Raw genomic sequence first — 20442 nt, 5'->3', positions numbered from 1 at the left:
TCCACGTTTTTCTCGAAAACGGCTCTAACGATTTTCTTCAAATGTGAATAGCTATTTATAAGCCCTATCAAGGGACATGAGTCTCATTCTGGGGAAATTGCAGGAGCTCCGTAATATTCTTGAGAAAAATTGCGGATAATGACTAAAAAACCATGTTTTTCACGGTTTTCTCGAAAACGGCACTAACGATTTTCTTCAAATCTATACCATGGATAGCTATTCATAAGCCCTATCAACTGACATGAGTTTCATTTCTGAGATAATTGCAGGAGCTCCGTAATATTCTTTCTAGAAAAATGGCAGATAATTATAGATTAGTTTAGATAATTACTAAAAAACCATATTTTTCACGGTTTTCTCAAAAATGAACGATTTTTTCAAATTCATACCCTGTATAGTTTTTTATCAGCTCTATCAGCTGGCATGAGTCTTTTTCCTGGGAAACTAATGGGGGGTCCACCCCATCCTTGAGAAATGGACTTTGTAACCTCTTTCTCGTGCATGAGGTAGGTAGGTAGAGTAGTTATGAAAAGAACACAATAGTCGAGATATTTCATCTGTGGAACAGCTGTTTTGAAAAAATCATCGAATTTCTAAATTCACACAAAGGAAAAATATGAATCTGAGTGCCTTTTTTAAAATTATTATTTCAGGACATGTTTCGGCTATATAATGCGATTATCAAGTATTGATAAATCTTGATAATCGCATTATATAGCCGAAACATGTCGTGACAAAATAATTTTAAAAAGTACTCTGAGTACTCTAAAGGAAAAAGGGAAAAGTACTCTGAAGGAAAAAGTACTCTTATATACAGTAGTCTGATCGTAGTTTCAAATATGTTGCCGCCAATCGTCATTATGTCAAAATATTCTCGTTTAAGAATGAGGCTTACAGTTCAATGAGCAAGGAAACTTGTGTGACTGTGCCACACCAGATTTTTTCTATATGTTTGAGGACACCGATAGCTCAGTCAGATTAAGCGATATTGTTGTTTGATAAACTGAATCTCATACAGTCATGGTTCGAATCCCACATATGGGATATAACCGCATGGTTGCATCATATCATCTCCTTAGGGTCAAACATAGTGGAACGGTGAAGGTGAGAGTGTTGGCAAGTCATGTTTGTTTCTTTCCAACACTCTCTAAACTTTTCAAAACTCTCAGCTACCTCCTCTACTCGACTCTACATTCGCCAGATTTCTACACCAGATTTTCACCCTTACCCAAATCTATATGTGGGAATGGTCTCGAAAAAATAGTTATTTGTGCAACTAGTGCGTAAAGTGAAAGTTTGCTGCACCGAAAGAAACGTTTACGCCCGAGCCGTAGGCGAGGGCGGAATGGTTTCTTGAGTGCAGCAGAGGAACTTTGCGCACGTATTTCACATTAAGTTTTTCCTACAGTTACCATTGAATATGAGAAGTGGGTAATTATGGGTAAAATTGCCTGAAATGCATCAAATGTTTTTCTGTGTAATTTTATTATTGATAAAAACCTTAATCCTAAAATCCTAAAGTCCTCGTTGTCCTTGGTTATAATATCTAATACTAATAATTTGCGCGTTGTGCTTCGTTTCACCTCTGCTCACTATAGCAGCCCAGTCACTGTTACCAACTTAATTTTGATTTTGCTGCACTGTTGCTCCATATAACCTACTAAGTATTTTGCGTTGCCATGTTGCAAATCTGGAGTGCAGAAAAATTTTTCCCTCACTAGAGCGGAAAAGTGATTCTTTGCGTTCTGTAATCAGTGCAGCAATGGCCACTTTTCAACGTAACTGTAGGAAAAGTATATTGTGAAATTCACTTTCAACAATGCTGTCGGCTTTCTTAAAGAATAACAAAAAACATCTTTGCTTCTCATTCAACCATTTCTTCAACATTTTGAAGTGAATATCACCATAGAGAAACAATAGCGTAAGTAGATATCCCATGGTATAGGACGTTTATGTCGCAACTTTTACTGTTATCTCAAGCCGATAGTCCATGTAGTTCTTCCCCGTGAAGCTGTGTGACGCTCCTAGTCTCTCATACTGTGCCGTTCATACACTCTCACCCAAACAAAACAGTAAAAATTGACAATAATTGACAGTAATCGGCTTGAGATAACAGTAAAAGTTGCAACATAAACGCCCTATACCATGGGATATCTACTTACGCTATTGTTTCTCTATGATATCACTCAATTAGGGCCGTTCGCACAGTCAAAGCTTAAACTCGATTTAATCAGCTGATGGCTTAAACTCAAAATGAATCACATTATAACAAACTACACTTGATACGGATTTAATCCAGTTTAAAATTAAATTCAGTTTAAACTGTCACTGTGCAAACGGCCCTTAATATTATAAATTAGAAACAAAAGTGAGGTTCACGTTATAAAGTCAGAGGAAAAGATAGGACAACAGCGATGCCGATTCTCCGTGTTACTACTGCTTTTGTGAAGTAGATAGCATTCCCAGTATATCCGATATTATATTATGAATTGTTGATTCTTGTTAATAATAATAATAATAATAAATTCCCTTCATTATATTCATCAACATATGAAATATGTTTTTCAATATTTGTTTAATAATGAGTTTTCATGATATTGGGATTGAATATATTTCTACAAGAACCAGAAACAATCTGGCAACGTTGCGGAGCTAGGAAAGGATAGAGCTATCTACTTTGTCTAATGACAGACAAGGACAGCAACACCAATACTAATCAGGAGCTGACTTATAACGTGAATTTCTGTTCAGGTGCAGTTGTAGGCTTCAAATAAAATTACACATCTAACTAAAGAAGTTGTTACGTCTTTATTGCTTGGTCACAGTGAAAAAAACTCGAGAAATAAAAATGATCTAAAATATTATTCTTTCAAGTTACAAAGATGGAAATGTTGCTGGTCTCTAGAGATGCAATCATCTAGTTAAATAATGATAACAATAAATAAGATGTATAGTAGGTTTAGGAATAGTTATTACTTTCAACTGTGATATAGATGTTATGATTATAGATATAAGAATGATGTTGAGTTGTTGACTCGTCTGGATGGCAGGACGAGATTGGGATGGAAGCGATGATTGGTGATTGATCTATTCCTCATCGTCACCTCCACCAATGAGCATCTGGATGAGGGATTCGGTGTCAATCATACCCTTCTTGTCAATCACCATGTTGTCGAAAGCCTCATCGACTTCCTTCTTGGTGAACTTGTCTCCCCAGGTCATCAGGGCGTGCCTCAGGCTGATAAATACAATCAACAATCAACATCCTCAATAATAAGCTAATTACATCCACTTGATTCTATTACTAAACTTATTAGCTTGAATTGAAAATTGTTTTATTCTTGTTTCATTGATCCTGTTATTTCATTGGTGTACCAACTCTTGAATTGCACACGACCGCCAATGGTTGCTCTCTCTTTTTTTTTTTTTTTTTTTTAGAGTTATATAGAATTATTATCTATGTATTATCATATCTCTTATTATTATGAGAATGTAATAGAATAATTTATGTTATGTAGCTGTGTTATCATTTAAGAATTTGTATTTTTTTTTTTTTTGTAAGAATTTGTAAAACTGTAATTTTGTAACCATGTTACCATAGGCGACAAGCCTAGTAACAATTGTAAAATAAAATCTATCTATCTATCTATCTATCTATCTGGCGACTCACTAGTGGATTATACCATAGAGAAACAATAGCGTAAGTAGATATCCCATGGTATAGGGCGTTTATGTCGCAATTTTTACTGTTATTTCAAGCAGATTACTGTCGATTATTGTCGATTTTTACTGTTTTGACCGGGTAAGAGTGTATGAACGGCACAATATGAGAGACTACCAGCGTCAAAAAGCTTCACAGGAAAGAACTACGTGGACTATCAGCTTGAGATAACAGTAAAAATTGCGACATAAACGCCCTATACCATGGGCTATCTACTAATGCTATTGTTTCTCTATGATTATACTCTGTCCAGACTGTGATGAGCGCTGGAAGATTAAGCCGACCCTCCTACTACTCACACACACAAGCGCAGTCTCCTCTTGTGTGTATGAGTAAAGGGACGGTCTGCCTACCTGTATACTAAGTAGTATACATAGTATATCAATGGCGCAGGTAGGCCGGGCGTGTGTGCTTGCGCGTGGGGGAGCGAGGGTCGGCTTAATCTTCCAGCACTCATCACTGTCTGGACAGATGATGATTTAAAACACGAGCCTGAAACGTGAAACTGAATTGTGTTTTATGTTAATCAATTGAACTCCTCCGAGACCATCACCTTCCAACCTGAAATGATTGAATATTGCTAAATAGTTTATAGAGGTTCGGGTATTTGGATGCTGCAGCATATTAATTTATGTAGTAAATTCTAGTTAGCATAATTGATAAACAGGTTCTGAATAGTATCATTTTGAATAGATGAATAAGAATGGTACTCTTAGCTTTGAAAAAATTGGAAAACCAAATACAATAGATTAATTAATAGTCTCAAGTACTTTGATTCCTGAAGTTAGATACTGAAACTTTTTGTCCATTTATTGAATTAAGTCTAGGTATATATCAGGTTATGGTTCCAAACTCCACATGGAGAATCGGAGTCTCATGCAAGTCATCATTTCTATACCTTTGTTTGTTCAAGTCAAGATGCAAAACATATAAGAGTGGCGAAGGTCAAGTGTATCAGAGAAGGTACCTAGCTGAGAGTGATTGAATTGTGCAAATGTGTTGAACATATTGGAGCGGCGAAAGTAGGGTAGAAGTAGAAGCATAGAGAAACAATAGCGTAAGTAGATATCCCATGGTAAAGGGCGTTCATGTCGCAACTTTTACTGTTATCTCAAGCCGATAACTGTCGAGTTTTACTTTTTTGTTGGGGTGAGAGTGTATGAACGGCACAATTTGAGAGACTAACAGTGTCACACAGCTTCACAGGAAATAATTACATGAACTATCGGCTTGAGATAACAGTAAAAGTTGCGACATAAACGCCGCCCTATACCATGGGATATCTACTTATGCTATTGTTTCTCTATGGTAGAAGGAAGCTGAGAGATAAAAAGTGCACTTATGCAAATGTGACAGGACATATCGGAGCGGCGAAGGTAGGGTAGAAGGTAGAGGAAGTGGAAACATTTAAATGAATTATTTAAACACTCTCTGATACACTCTACCTTCGCCGCTTCACTATGTTTTGAATTTATGAGAAAGTGGCCATTCAGGTATCCATGGTATTGTTATGGACTTGGAGATGCCAATTAGAAGCTTCTATTTGAAAATTCCAACCAAGTGTTCTGTTTTCCATCATTGTTTATCAATTGGAATTCAGATTTTTGTATTTTACAAAACGTTGTAGTTAAGAAGTTGTAACTCGCATTGATAGATTAAGTTATTAATAGTTGATTCAAGGAGTTTAGAGTTGCAATTGACACTCACTTGTTTCCATCAATGACACCGTCCTTGTCAAAGGTCTTGAAAGCGGCAATGATGACTTCGTCCTCATCAGAACCTGTCAATCAACAAAATAATCTCATTATTTTGTGAAATATTCCTCACATTTCAACATTTTGGGTCCATATTTGGTCAGGAGTTTTATTGTTAAACTAGGTCCCACAAAACATAGAAAGGAAAGTCCAAAAAGTATTGTATCCATTATTGCTCAAATGTTCCACAATTTTTATGCTCAATTCCAAAACATCTACCCTAACGAACCAACTCAAACCAAATCAAATCGAAACATTTATGATCAAGAACAACATACATGTTATAACAATGTCAAAGAATCAATAATTATTACTGAAATCCAATTTGAAAAAGTGTTCAATTGAATACATGAGTATTCCGTAATCAGTAAAACGTTTTTATCAATTATGTTCTCTTAATCTCCTACATTTGTAGGCAAAGCATTGAACATTTTCACAGGCATAAATATTGTCAGGTATGTTGTGCACCTAAGTGCTGATATTGCATGTGTACATCAAAAAAACCATTGGGAAGTATAGGCCTGTATAGTTACTACGATCATAGTAATTTTATTTCTGATAGTGTGATACACTACCAGTATAATGAATTTTCATCGTAATATTTAAGGTCTTTATTCTGGGACATATATGACAAAAACTGGAAAGTTTTGTATCAAATCTTGTGATGCAGAAGTGATTATATCCATTGTCTATAATCTGCAGGGTATCATTTGAACCAATTAGAATGATACAAAACAGAAAATACTGTCTTTAGGCCACTGGAACTGAAATTCGGGTATTTATCATTGTCAATAGCAAAAATGGAACCTTTTCTTCCCTTTCCAATCGGAAATTAATTATATTCTCATTCCTATTTCGTGTTATTGAGGTGGAAATTAGCCTACCTACATTCAATTTGAGTAAATCACAGCATATATTAAGTATTTTTTTAAGCTGGCGAATGACTAGAGTTACAACAAGCCAACCCGCTCCCTAGAATGTCAATCAGCTGTTGTTGAGAATCAGCCAATCATAGGTCATTCAGGATGGAGGGTTGGTTGTCTTGTTGGAACGATCGTCAGTGGCCGGCTTTTGGGCGAGGCCACACGACCGTTTTTTCAGGCGTTTTTCAGACGAGTCGGCAAGACAGGAAGCTCTGCGATTGACTGATTGGCGTTCAGCGATTGGGAATCAGCTGATTCGAGAAGATGAATCAATCGAAGATCGGGATCAACCAATCAGAGAGAATCCTGCCCTGCCGACTCGAAGAAACGCTTGTGTGGTCACGCCCTTAGACGTTTTTCAGGCGTCAACCCAATCAGTTTGTTATACAGAGACTTTATAATCACTTCATAGTCAGTGTAAGCTAACCTCCAGACTGCTGCATTCTGGCGGCGAAGAGGGTCAACAGCTGCGTGAAGTTGATTGGACCGGGCGCCTCGGCAAGCATGTCGTCCAACTCCTTGTCGTTGGCGATTTTGCCGATCTTGTCAAAGGTCTGGCGAAGGTCGTTCTTGCCCCAGGATGCCGTCCTTGTCAAAGTCCATCACAGAGAAGCCCTGCAATCAACAAAGCATGCATTACTGTTTCATTCGGTCAAATGATGTAACAGAAAATATATTCTCAGATAGAAAAAACACTTTTTTGGACTCTGGGGACCTTGAAACGTGTAGAAATTTAGAAATAGGGATACCTTAATTTTTTTCGGAAAGCAATATTTTCCTTACCTGTGGTTATAGGGCAAGGAAAGTAAAAATGGATTGCATAGGTTCCAACACATTATGTGGAACAATCCATCAGAATTCATCAAAAAGTATGCTTTACATTACTGTTTTATTCGGTCTATTGATGTAACAGAAATATCCTCAGATAGGACGGGAAAAATGGACTACTACAACAAGTTTCATAGGTTCCACATATGTGGAACAATCCATCAAATACCAAGGAATAGTACTTCCAAGGAAACAGGATTAAGTTTTATAGAACGATTGTGGCACCTACCGTACACTATTGTATGTAAGCGAAGAAAACTTAAATTGTAGATCTTAGACGTTAAATTGTAGATGGAGCAATGCATCACTGTTCAATATTTGATTGATGTAACAGAAAAGTTACATTGTGGATGTTAGGAGTTCAATTAATGTATATAATTGAAGATTATGTTACATTACATTACTGTTTCCTTCGGTCTATTAGCTTGACACTACCATAGAGAGAAGATAACATAAAGAGATATCTCATGGTATAGGTTGTTTATGTTACAAAAAGCCGATTACTGTCGACCAAGGATAGTGTATACCGGTAGCTATAGTGTATATACTATTATACTATTCTTGACTGTCGACTGCTGTCTATTATTACTGTTTTGGCAGGGGGAGATGTACACAAATTTAAATGTGTAATTTTCTTAGCTTAGCTCTATTTTACATTGACGTTGTCGATTGTTGATCGAAGCCGTTGATCATTGACGTTACTGTTTGTTGATGAAAATAAAAAATATTTTATTTGATTCGATTTGAGAGTGTAAGAACGGCACAGTATGAGAGACTACCAGCGTCACATAGCTTCACGAAAAAGAATCGCTAGGACAATCGGCATTTAAATTTGCAACATAAACGCCCTATACCATGGGATATATTGAATGAAACGCGTTGTTTGTTGCACTTTTCTGTTGTACAGTATATGCTTTAATATTAATCTTCAATTTAAATATTATATCGTAATTTAATCAAGTTTCAAAAAGTGATCTTTAATATTTTGATATAGGGTTACTTACTTCCTTGAACTCGGCGATCTGTCCCTGTGAGAACATGGAAAAGACATTGCTGCCAGATCGCTTGACAGCCTTCTTGGATCCCTTGGAGCTCGGCCTCTTGACGGGGGCGGGAGCCTCCTCTACGGGGGCGGGGGCGGGTTCAGGGGCGGCGGGCGCCGCATCAGCTGGTGCCTCTTCCTTTACCTTCTTCTTCTTCTTCTTCTCCTTATCCGCCTGTCACAGACAAAAACATTTGTGTACCACATTCAAACAAAAAAGTACAGTTTGCAGGGTGTGCCAGTTTAAACGGAGGTGTGTTACTGAGTTCAAAGTAATACAGAGGATTGAATCAAGCTACAATTAAAGTTATTATAATGTTTTTCAATTGAGATGGTTTTTAAAATAGGGTTATAGTAAATCTGTTAAGATAACTTAACTGGTAAGGTCCGTTTAAAGTTATCCAGGATTTTTAATTGGTCAGTCGCATATGCCCAATTGAAAAACTGTATAATTCAAATAATCTTTATTCACACAAGAAAAAAAAATACAGCAGCAGAGACATTATCATGAACTCCAAAGTAAGTGCTAATAAGCGGAGTGCGCTAAGAGTGGAATTCTCTAACATAATTACTCCAATATTAAAATACATTCCTAATTTAAATGTTCTAAACCACCAGGAAGACTTCTGCTACTGCAAAAGATTGTAGACAACTTCTGGGAGTGTTGGGACTGTTGGTGTGGCACTTTTCTGTTGAGTCAGTATTGTATGTTTATTGAATCTATTTTTGCGCTAGTCCTCAAGAGCATAATTATTAGTACTCACTGATATTAACAGTAGTATTTTTATTTGTTTATTTCTTTTTCTATCATTTTCCCCATTTTCACTTAGTAATTTTTCTACCTTGGAAATATTTGAAAATTTGTTAGATGCTATAGATTTATATGTATCAGCAAGTTTTATTTTTGTAATAATCATTTAATTTATTTTCCTTACATTATCGTGTTTTCTAATACATTTGAGTATGCATATCATATTCTATGATTTGATATTTACTTTACAAATAACTTCAGTATTTATTTACTCATTTACGGACAATAGGATACAATATAGGTGTAAACAACAGGCATCCGCCGCCCAAAACTGCTTTAACCTTGATTTAAAATAAACAGTCCAAAGGTTATTTACAGTTTGTATTTGTGATTTGTCAGTATATATATATAAAGTTTTTTGTCGTTTACTTGAATTTATTGCTGTGGTGATATACTTGTAGTGCTGTACTTTGTATTCTATATATTTTCAGTATTTTATATAAATTTTTCTTTAGTATAAAAATAATATAAATTCATCACTCATTGCATCTGTTGTGGTGTGGTGTAGCTCTACAGTAGTATTCAATTTTTACTGGAATTCAATTTTATTTGTAATATTCTTAATTTTTTTGTACTCTTACTATGTAAAAATAGAAAGAAAAAGAAAAATCTCAGTACCCTTTTTGAACTATTTAATCACAACATGTTTCAACATTACTATGTATAATGAATTATTATAATATATTGTTATGTAAGCAATTTTTGGGAAAAATCCTGTATGTATGCTTCCATATTTTCATAAATAAATAAATATTGACAACAGGTTGAACAGCTAGAAAGAAATTCAAAAAGCGCCACTATCCAATAATTATTTGCCAGCCCGGATATTATTTATAAACACTCTGTATATTTAAACCTTCGCCCATTCTAACTACCTACTTTCTGTACAGTTATGTCTCAATAGCAGAGTAGGCCTAAATTTTTCAAAGTGCCTACATAGTACCGGTATCTTCTGACTCTCAGAAACTGCTAAATAGTACTAATTATTTGAGATTTGCACTATTTTAACAAAAAATAATTTCCCTATAAGGATTATTTTGAAATGAGCTAGGGTAATGAATATTGAACGAAGTATTCATAATTTATCGTTAACATTTTGAAATAGTTCAAATTTGAATAAGTGGGAATGAATTTCTCTTCTATTTTATTCAATAAATAATTTTCCTAAAGACTACTTACTTTGGAATTATCTAGGAGATTTAATTGACCGAGCGAAGTGAGGTCTAAGATTCAAGTCGACGGTTTGGCATTTCTCTTAATGTTTAAATGTTTATATGTTTTCATGTTGCGCATTTACGGCGAAACGCGGTAATAGATTTTCATGAAATTTGACAGGTATGTTCCTTTTTAAATTGCGCGTCGACGTATATACAAGGTTTTTGGAAATTTAGCATTTCAAGGATAATATTAAAGGAAAAGGAGCCTCCTTCATACGCCAATATTGGAGAAAAAATTAGACTATAGAATTATTCATCATAAATCAGCTGACAAGTGATTACACAGATGTGTGGAGAAGCCAGTCTATTGCTGTATTTTCATAAGGTCTATAGTTTCAATCAGGTACTTGTGGATGAGAATACTGCGTGAGGTCTACTGTTCACAGAACTACTAGTATTAATTTGATAAAGCATTTATAATGTATTCTATTTTATTCAATATATTATAATTTTCCTAAAGATTACTCTGGAATTATCTAGGAGATTTAATATTAATTTAATGAAGCATTCATGCTATGAACACATGCATATGAACAAAAACCATTATTATTATTATCATTCATAATGTAGATATCGTTAACATTTTGATGCAGTTTAAATTTGAACAAGTGGAAATGAATTTTGCTCCAATTATATCCAATAAATAATTTTTCTATAATATACTTTGAGCAAGAGTAATTAATATTGAATGGAAGACTATTCATTATGTAGATATCGTTAACATTTTGGTGAAGTTCAAATTTGAATAAGTGGATACGAGTTTCGCTTTTCTTTTCTTCTGAAGCGTTAACGATTCTTTCAGTGGTTTCTCTCAGCAATTGTGAGCGGGTGGCTAAATTTAAAACGGCTGGACTATGAGCTGAAAGAGCGAAGACCAAAACTGGCTCTGAGATGGGTTTCAAACTGGCAGAGAGCCAGGCCTGAAATAAACGTCTCTCACAGCTTCAAAAAATTCACAAACAAAATCCAGCTCACTGTGTTGCCCTAAATAAATTGCGTTACTCAAAACATGTCATTATGTAACGTACTATGTGCGTTTGCCAAAATTGTTCCGGATTACCCCATTACAAAAATGATCATCGTAATTATCAATGATTAAAGCTGAGTTTACACCAAAGTTATTAGTAAAATGTTGAAATAACTTAATCCTTATAGATTCTATTAGATTGAACGGAACTTGACAAACACATATGATCATCATGTGTATGATAAGTTATGTTCAATCTAATAGAATCTATAAGGATGAAGTTATTTTAACATTTTCTTAATAACTTTGGTGTAAACCCAGCTTAATACTAACAGAGTGTAAACTAATAATTTAGACTCAGATAATCTCAAAAGTTTAAATTTAAATTTGAGTCATCATTTCGCTCTACTATTTGACTGTAAGTTCCGTACGGTACCTCAGGGTAGGCGAGGACGCAGATTGTGTGTCCTTGAATTTATTTAGGGGGAGGAGGAGATTAAAATCCATTTTTGGGGTGTCCCAAAAAAGGTCAGCAGTGTTTAATATAACGACTGAGGATATTTTTCGGGCTTGGGGTTGCGGGCACCCCTGCGTACCCACTCCATACCTTACTAGATACTTTGTCAGTGCTTTGGATAATATTTTGATAACCATTCTACAACTATTTAAACCTAGAGGAGAAGTATACCGTACTTTAGTAGGTATAGTATGCAGTTCTGATCGTGCAAGAGCATTTCGAAAAAGACATACTTCAGTTGAAAATTCATTCAACGTTTCAACTGTTTGGGTTTAAACTGTCAGAATTGGTTTAAAGCGAGGCGTTTAGTATAAACGTATAGAGTATAAAAGTAGTAAATTAATATAAAAGTAGAGTATAAAAGTATATTATTTTATAGAGATGAATTCTGAATTCCAGCTTACCCTCATATTATACCCATGACTAGCAAGTTTAATTTTCTTAGAAAATCCACTTTTGGATTAGCGAAGTTTAATTCTCATTTTTAAGTATTATTGTATTTAATTTGTAATTATTGTTACATTCTATTATTTTATATTAAATTATCAATTTAAAACTATTTTTACAATAGCACTATCATTTTTTCCAACTCTTATTTTTACTTGAACCCTATTTATTTATTTTCCAAGTTGTAGTAAGTTCAAGTTGAAATCCGAATTATTCAAATTGATTTAATTTACCACCCAAAACTACATTGTACAGTCTTTTATGGATGCAAACTAATCACAGGATGAATAAAATCATAAATTTATTAGAATCCCGAGAGTTGCCTCATTCTTAATAGTGAAAAGTAAAATGAATCCTAATGATCAAATTATTTGAGGGGAAAAGTTCATTTTGGAACCGTAAATCGTTGCGATTCAGCTGAAAATTTTAATTCCAGTGGGGACTGCAATAATTATAGTAGCTGATGTAAAATAGGCTCGGGTATCAATATCTATACCTACAGTAAATATAATTGATGGAAATATTCCCAAAGATACTGGTTCAAAATTATTTTTGTGCATCTATCATTTCTATCAACATGATGTGAAATCAACTGATTATTAGCATAGAGAAACAATAGCGTAACTTATGCTATTGTTTCTCTATCTCTATGTTATTAGTGACTGAGTATTTTCATGACTATTTTCATGACATCAATTTATAGGTCACAAGAGATACATTTTTAAATTAAATTTTGCCATACATGCAAGGAACCTACCTTCACTTCATCATTTGATAAATTATTTTATTAAAAATAGGCCTACTGTACATGAATTTTGTCATGAAGGAATATTATTGATTTTTATACTGTAGACATTTTTAATTCAAGAGAGAATAAGATGTACGGTACCAGTATAGAGAATATTATAAAAATACTCTTCCTATTTATCATGTAGCCTAACAACTCTCCACAATCATGTTTTATCTACATTATAACACTTAAGTTCCGAATTTTGCAATTTAATCGCTTTCGTCGATTCATTTAGCACTACATCTAAAAAAACGTCAAATATTCTCACTTAATATATGTATGCGGTATTTTATTTAAAAAATTCTATTTTGGAAATAAAAAGTTAAATTTTTCTTTACAACGATTCTTGATTCCATGTAAAAGGGAGTTGCTCTTTGATTTTTTTTACTGAAGGTGATGCCCACATAAGCTCTTAAGGCTTGTGCGTGGATAATGAGTGAGAGAGACGATGATGAGAGAAGACGACTACTTTTTAGGTAGTCGGGACCGAATTGATTTAAAATAACATAGTAGATCACTTTGTTGAAGTTCTGACACTGTGTTACTAGTAGATATTTGAAAAAACACTTACTTTTACTTACTTACTAAGACTCCAATCAAAAGTAAGTGTTTTTTCAAATATTTACTAGTAACACAGTGGCAGAACTTCAACAAAGTTATTATATAGTGTTTCGTCATGGAAAGCAACTTCAATAGTAGATCAACCCCAAACCGGAAACTTTAATCAGAGGAGGAGTACGGTAATAAGCTAATAAGGACCTTCATCCATAAAATATAAAATAAATGCTCCAACAAATGAATTATTTTCTATACTTTCTATTGACTCAATTTCAAATATCGCACACACACATATCACTCCTGTTCATCAACACTAAAACTAACAAATTCAAACAACATTTTTCAAATCAGATTTTTGAAGAACAATAAACTGTCAAACTTGAAAAAGAAAGTACATAATTCAAACTCACAACGTTTATTCTAGCCTCCCCTCATGATTTATCATTATCACTATTAAGTTGTCTACAGTAAGTTATCACACATTTATCATTATCAAGTTGGTGGTGCAGAGTTTATTGGTCAATCAAAACCCATTTTTATGTAGATCAATTAAATGACCTATTCATATATTTTCTCTGGTATGAATCAATATAATTTGTGATAATAATCAACAATGGAAATAGTGATAGTGTGATCATGGTCACTATCATTCAGGTATGTTCCTTGAAGCTCAATTGAACCGTTCAAGCAACTACAATACCTACCGTGTTTAAATGTTTTATTTTTAAAAACTTTTTAGATACGGTAGTGAAATAGTTTGTGTTATTACTTCACCAACTACAATAGTCCAATGTATTTTTTCAAACTATTTAGATAGTGGGAGTGTGTGTTAATACTATCACTGTGTGTGTCATTTAGATTTGTGTCTTTGTGTAAGTACAATATTGAATTGTTCAAACAACACCAACAACCATCTCAATGAATTCATCATTTATTCATAATAGTTAATTTTATTCATAATTGATAATATTATAGTTCCACTGTAGAGTTATTCATGAATCATTATTTATTTTGAATTCTAACCACCAATAATCCACCAACAGTTATCGGTATTCTTCATAAATAGCCTATTATAAGAATTATAGTACCCTTTTAAAATTGATAAAATATTAAAAAATAAGAATACAAATTGTAATGTAGCTACTAGTTTCGGTGATCACACCATCGTCAGGTTATAAAAATAAATGGAAGTAGCCCTGAATTCATACATCATAAATATTAATATAGTTTCACTGTAGATTTGTTCATTGATCATGATTTTTTTTTTCAAATTCTAACCAATGCACCAATAGTTGAACTATACAGAACGTATTTAAGTGGAGGTGTGTGTTTGAATTATTAGTAACAAATTGTAATGTAACTACTAGTTCCGGTGATCATACCATCGTCAGGTTATAAAAATAAATGAAAGTAGCCCTGAATTCATACATCATAAATATTAATATAGTTTCACTGTAGATTTGTTCATTGATCATGATTTTTTTTCAAATTCTAACCAATGCACCAATAGTTGAACTATACAGAACGTATTTAAGTGGAAGTGTGTGTTTGAATTGGACTAGGGTACTCTGAAAGTTTGAACAGTCTGAATTTGTTGAAGTTCACTCACCATGTCTTCTGAATTCATACATCATAAATATTAATATACAGTAGTTTCACTGTAGATTTGTTCATGAATCATGATTTTTTTTCAAATTCTAACCAATGCACCAATAGTTGAACTATACTACAGAACGTATTTAAGTGGAAGTGTGTGTTTGAATTGGACTAGGGTACTCTGAAAGTTTGAACAGTCTGAATTTGTTGAAGTTCACTCACCATGTCTTCTGAATTCATACATCATAAATATTAATATACAGTAGTTTCACTGTAGATTTGTTCATGAATCATGATTTTTTTTCAAATTCTAACCAATGCACCAATAGTTGAACTATACAGAACGTATTTAAGTGGAAGTGTGTGTTTGAATTGGACTAGGGTACTCTGAAATTTTGAAAATTTTGAATTTGTTGAAGTTCACTCACCATGTCTTCTGAGGTTGTTCTAAGCTGAGGAGTCAAGCAGGACTGAACGCAGTCAGTCCACAACTAAGACTCCCTTCTCGCGCCGTTGTTCTATTTTATCATCTTGCAACGTCGGCTCAAAATAGATTCTAGAACAAAACCCCCTCCTTTCCTTCTCAGCACCCCTCCAGTGGTTAGTTACCCCTCACAGCCCAAGTCCTGATTTGGCTCATACACTGTTGGCTAATCCACTGTTAGACATACCACTCCTCTGACAGTAGTTACTGTCCTAGTTCACAAAGAACCGTCAGCATTCCTTATCAACGTGCTTACCATTCAACCAATGCTGACTGAATCGGTGAAACTGACTATAGCAGAGAGGTGGCATTTGTTTTCTTGACCCAAAGCGCTCTTTAATTTCAGACAAATACCGCATAGCAGCCTGCCGAGATTATAGAATAAAATAATAAAGATTGTAGGGATTGTAAAGTAAAATATACAAGCTCCTCAATCCTTAGGTATTGTATATACAGAGTGTCCCACGGAAGGTGTAACAGCCGAAGACCATGGATTCTGCATTGAATTTGCAAAAAAAAAAATCCAGTAAAATTTTCTTATATCGATCTTAGTTTTTGAGATATTTCGATTTTTCGATATTTTTGTAAAACGACAATAACTAGAAAACGATTATTACTCAAAACATAATTGCAAGGACATGGTTGGAAAGAGGAAGAAATTTCCAATACGATTCATATTTGCTCCTTTGTTTTACGTTTTTGAACTTTTTATGAGCGTTCAAAGTTGAAAAAAGTACATTTGTCGAGTTCAAAGCCAAATTTCAAAAAGTTTGAACACTCATAAAAAGTTCAAAAACGGGAAATAAAGGAACAGTTTATATGAATCTTATTGGAAATTTCTTCCTCTTTCCTCCGAATTAGATTTCGACTGATAGTTTTCTAGTTATTGACGTTTTCAAAAATATCGAAAAATCGAAATATCTCAGAAACTAAGGTCGATATAAGAAAATTTTACTTGACATTTTTTGTTGAAAATTTAATGTAGAGTCTATGGTCTTCGGCTGTTACACCTTTCATGGGACACTCTGTATATGTAAGCATATTAATAAGAACAATATGAAAACTTGTAGTACCCTTTACTATTTAAAATAGTTGTAATATTTTAAATAATAAAGGGTACTACAGATTTTCATATTGTTCTTATTAATTTGTAAAAAAGTAGCCCATTCAAGTGAAGTGTTTTTATGTGAGCATATCTATTATATATAATATATTATAAGGAGAAGAGTTAGATTATACATGTACGGGATAGGATGTTCACGAATAACGCGGTATCATCACGTCTGAACTACTGGACTTTATGTAGCGACTCTGCAACCGGGCATGATTGACTTGAAAATTTGCATACGTATTAATATTTACCGAGGATGGTTATAGACGTATTTTTAATTAATCAAGATCTCAGTAGGTCAAGTTTTCAGTTTGTCAAGTTTTTAATTAGACCCTTATTGCGAACCACCGCGGTTACTTGCTAGTCAAAAGTCAAAAATAAGTTTTATTTTGTGTATCTTATGAATATATTATTATTTTATTACATAAATAACATTGAAGGGGTAGTTTGATAATGCTCCTGTAGGTACTGTATTTTGAATAATCAGTTTCAGAAAAGCATAGGCTATTTATATTGCGAATGATGATTCATTCCTGCTTGTAGACGCAGAGAGTATTGTAGGCCTACTCTCAGCAAGTAGTAACTTATTTATTATTCTAATTCACATATTAGTCCTGATATAACATATCCGAAGTTCTTGTCTGGAATACTATTGTTTAATAGTTATTAGGTTATAAGGAGAGAATGATCGTTCAAAAAAGTTGTGAAGTAGCAAAAAACAAAATCAGTTGATCATTATATTTTTATCAATCTACAAAAACGATACTCATCCAATGCTTTCACGCATATAATCTCTACATTTCAACAGAGCAATTTTCTTAAATATAATGGTTTTCCACGATAACATGACATGTTATTTTAATTTTTAAAGCAGTTTCCTCATCACAGAGAGATCCTGAATGCTTGTAATATCATCACAATGTGTTACCATGTATTATTACAGTAACTGCCATCTAATTACGGTACTTCAAATTTCAAATAGTGCCCATTAATTTGCATTGATGATATTACAAGCATTCAGGATCTCTCTGTGATGAGGAAGCTGCTTTAAAAATTAAAATAGGTACCGTACCAACAATATCATTTGGTACTGCTTTAAAATTGAATATCGGGGCACCGAGCTCCGCTCTGTAGTACAAAAGCATATAAAATTTACTACGAAAGAAGAAATTATAATATATTTATAGTTCATACAGAGAGGTTCTATCTAATCACAGTGGATTGAGATTATAATTCCCAGAGGAATGCAAAAATTTCTCTCACAAAAGCATGTTAAATTTTAATCCAAATCAGAGAAGACTATTTCAAAAAGATAGCTTATCAGATTGGTTCTACTGTAATTAATCAGGATTAAAATTTAACCTGCTCTTGTACAACCGGCACTAAGTACCTGATTGAATGATTACAAAAGTTCAACAGCTGAGTCATAATTTTGTCTCAGTTCCACACACATGCTCGCTAACTCACTTCCATCATCAGCAGACGACTAAATTATCAGCTGTTTTTCCAAGGATGAATAAATCCGTTTAATGTCTTTCAGCGAGTTTTCCCAGGGATGAGACCTAGTGCAATCGAATTTTTATATTATAAACCTACTATGTTCTGAATTTCGTGAGAATCGTTAGAGCCGTTTCCGAGATCCGGTGAAATACAAACATATAAACATATGAACAGAAATTGCTCGTTCAATAGTATAGGATAGTGGAATCAGTCTATGGAATATTTTGAACCTGCCTTGAAAAGTTGTCCTCAAAAATGTATCATTCATATCTACTAAATTCTAAAGTTTATCACCATCATCATCATCATCATCATGTCACCATCATCATCAATACATGTAAAAACAAAGGTAGAGAAAATTCCAAGACATACCATACATTCTTATGCAACAAGAAATAAGAATAGACTGAATATACCATTCCAAAGGCTTTCAAAGTCAATGAATAGCTACAATATTATTGGTCTGAAACTGTACAATAAGTTACCTCTAAGCTTAATAAATGAGTCTACAGATAGATTTAAAATGAAACTTTTCAACTGGTTAGTGAAAACACCAATGTATTCTATACAAGAGTTCTTAGATTCCGATATGATTATTGATGTTTGATTCCTTGATTGCTTAAAGCTTTTCTTTCTTGTTTTAACATTTTGACAGGGCCTTGTTTGTACTGTTGTTTGTATAGTGATGAATATTTGAATTCTTCTGGGCTTACTTTAGATGTAGTTATGTTTATGTGTTTATATATGTATATCGTATATACTTTCAATTACATTAACTTATAACCTTCTGACTTGCATAATGCTAGTATAGTTTTGACTTTGACTATTGCCAATGTTGCTTAATGACAATAAAAATTAATATAAAAATTTATTTATCAACTTAATCATCCAATTCATTATGCACGCACAAGTCGTAGACTCATACGGGAATCATCCTCACAGAAAAATGAAGAAAGCTATACTTGTATGGTGTAACCGAGTCAATACTGAATATGGAACTCTCCACTGAACAGACCACGTTATCCAATTCCGTTGGGCATTTGAGATATTCTGAAAGCACTGTCAGAGTGCTAATCTAAATTTAGTTCATCTCCATCTAGGCGCTATACAAAAAGGTTGTCGTCTATTATTGTTGATTCATGAGAATCTCACAAAAATGTTTCATAATAATAAATGTTTCATATATTGTGAGTGTACAGTACGGTACCTACCGTAGCCTACTGTATGTTTACAAAACGTTCCATATTGTGAGTGTACAGTATGGTAGGTACCTACCGTACTGTATGTTTACAAGAACTCATATAGGCCTACCTACATTATATTATAAGCGTATGGTGTCGCAGTGGTTTGAAGGTTAATAACTAAATATGCATGTGCGTACACATGGACACAAAATATTCAGCCTCCTAAAGGATTAGACAGAATAAAAATAAAACTAACAAATAACCTACCTACATTGAACCATAGAGAAAAAATAGCGTATTTAGATATCCCATGGTATAGGGAATTTATGTCGCAACTTTTACTGTTATCTCAAGCCGATTACTGTCGACTATTGTCAATTTTCACTGTTTTGTTGGGGCGATAGTGTATGAACGGCACAATTTGAGAGACTACCAGCGTCACACAGCTGCATAGGAAAGAACTATGTGAACTATCGGCTTGGGATAACAGTAAAAGTTGCAACATAAACGCCCTATACCATGGGATATCTACTTATGCTATCGTTTCTCTATGATTGAACACAGCTATCATAGTCTAGGCAATGGATGCTCAAAAGTGTTATAGAGAAAAATGAATGGAATACAATTTTTGACGCCACAGCTTTGTTTAGGGTAGTAAGGAGGTAAACATATCATATATATAAGGTACCGTATTAATATTTGGGTTGTGGGGTTGTGGCATATATCTCAAAACTATGCGTTTCACATACATGACTATTTAATTAAAAATTTGAATTTTATAAATTACCTACATTTAATTCTACAACTTTTCCTATATCCCTTATTATGGATGCATCATATATCTTGGTATATTTTATTATTTGACTACTTTTCTCCAATCTGCGCATTGTGAGAATGATTTAGTATGTACAATCTCAAGAAACATCAACAATTCTAACTTAAAGTTGTGAAACTGTTTGAAAAATTTTAAATTATAAGCTACTGCTTGGTTG

At 33.8% G+C, this 20442-nt stretch overlaps 1 protein-coding gene across 1 annotated transcript; it reads right to left on the bottom strand.

Annotated features, from left to right (window-relative positions):
* Positions 1–2785: 2785 nt before the first annotated feature.
* LOC111054035 (myosin regulatory light chain 2) lies at positions 2786–15344 on the bottom strand. The gene is given in 6 exon segments (XM_039419683.1): positions 2786–3238; positions 5429–5501; positions 6826–6973; positions 6975–7013; positions 8231–8443; positions 15185–15344. Coding segments are annotated over 6 exon segments (642 nt in total). The 5' UTR covers positions 15203–15344; the 3' UTR covers positions 2786–3087.
* Between the last annotated feature and the right edge of the window lie 5098 nt (positions 15345–20442).

The sequence above is a fragment of the Nilaparvata lugens genome, chromosome 1, assembly GCF_014356525.2.
Source record: "Nilaparvata lugens isolate BPH chromosome 1, ASM1435652v1, whole genome shotgun sequence".
Taxonomy (NCBI): Eukaryota; Metazoa; Arthropoda; class Insecta; order Hemiptera; family Delphacidae; genus Nilaparvata; species Nilaparvata lugens.
The sequence above is the reverse complement of the archived record's forward strand: the minus strand, read 5'-3'. Positions and strand labels throughout refer to the sequence as shown.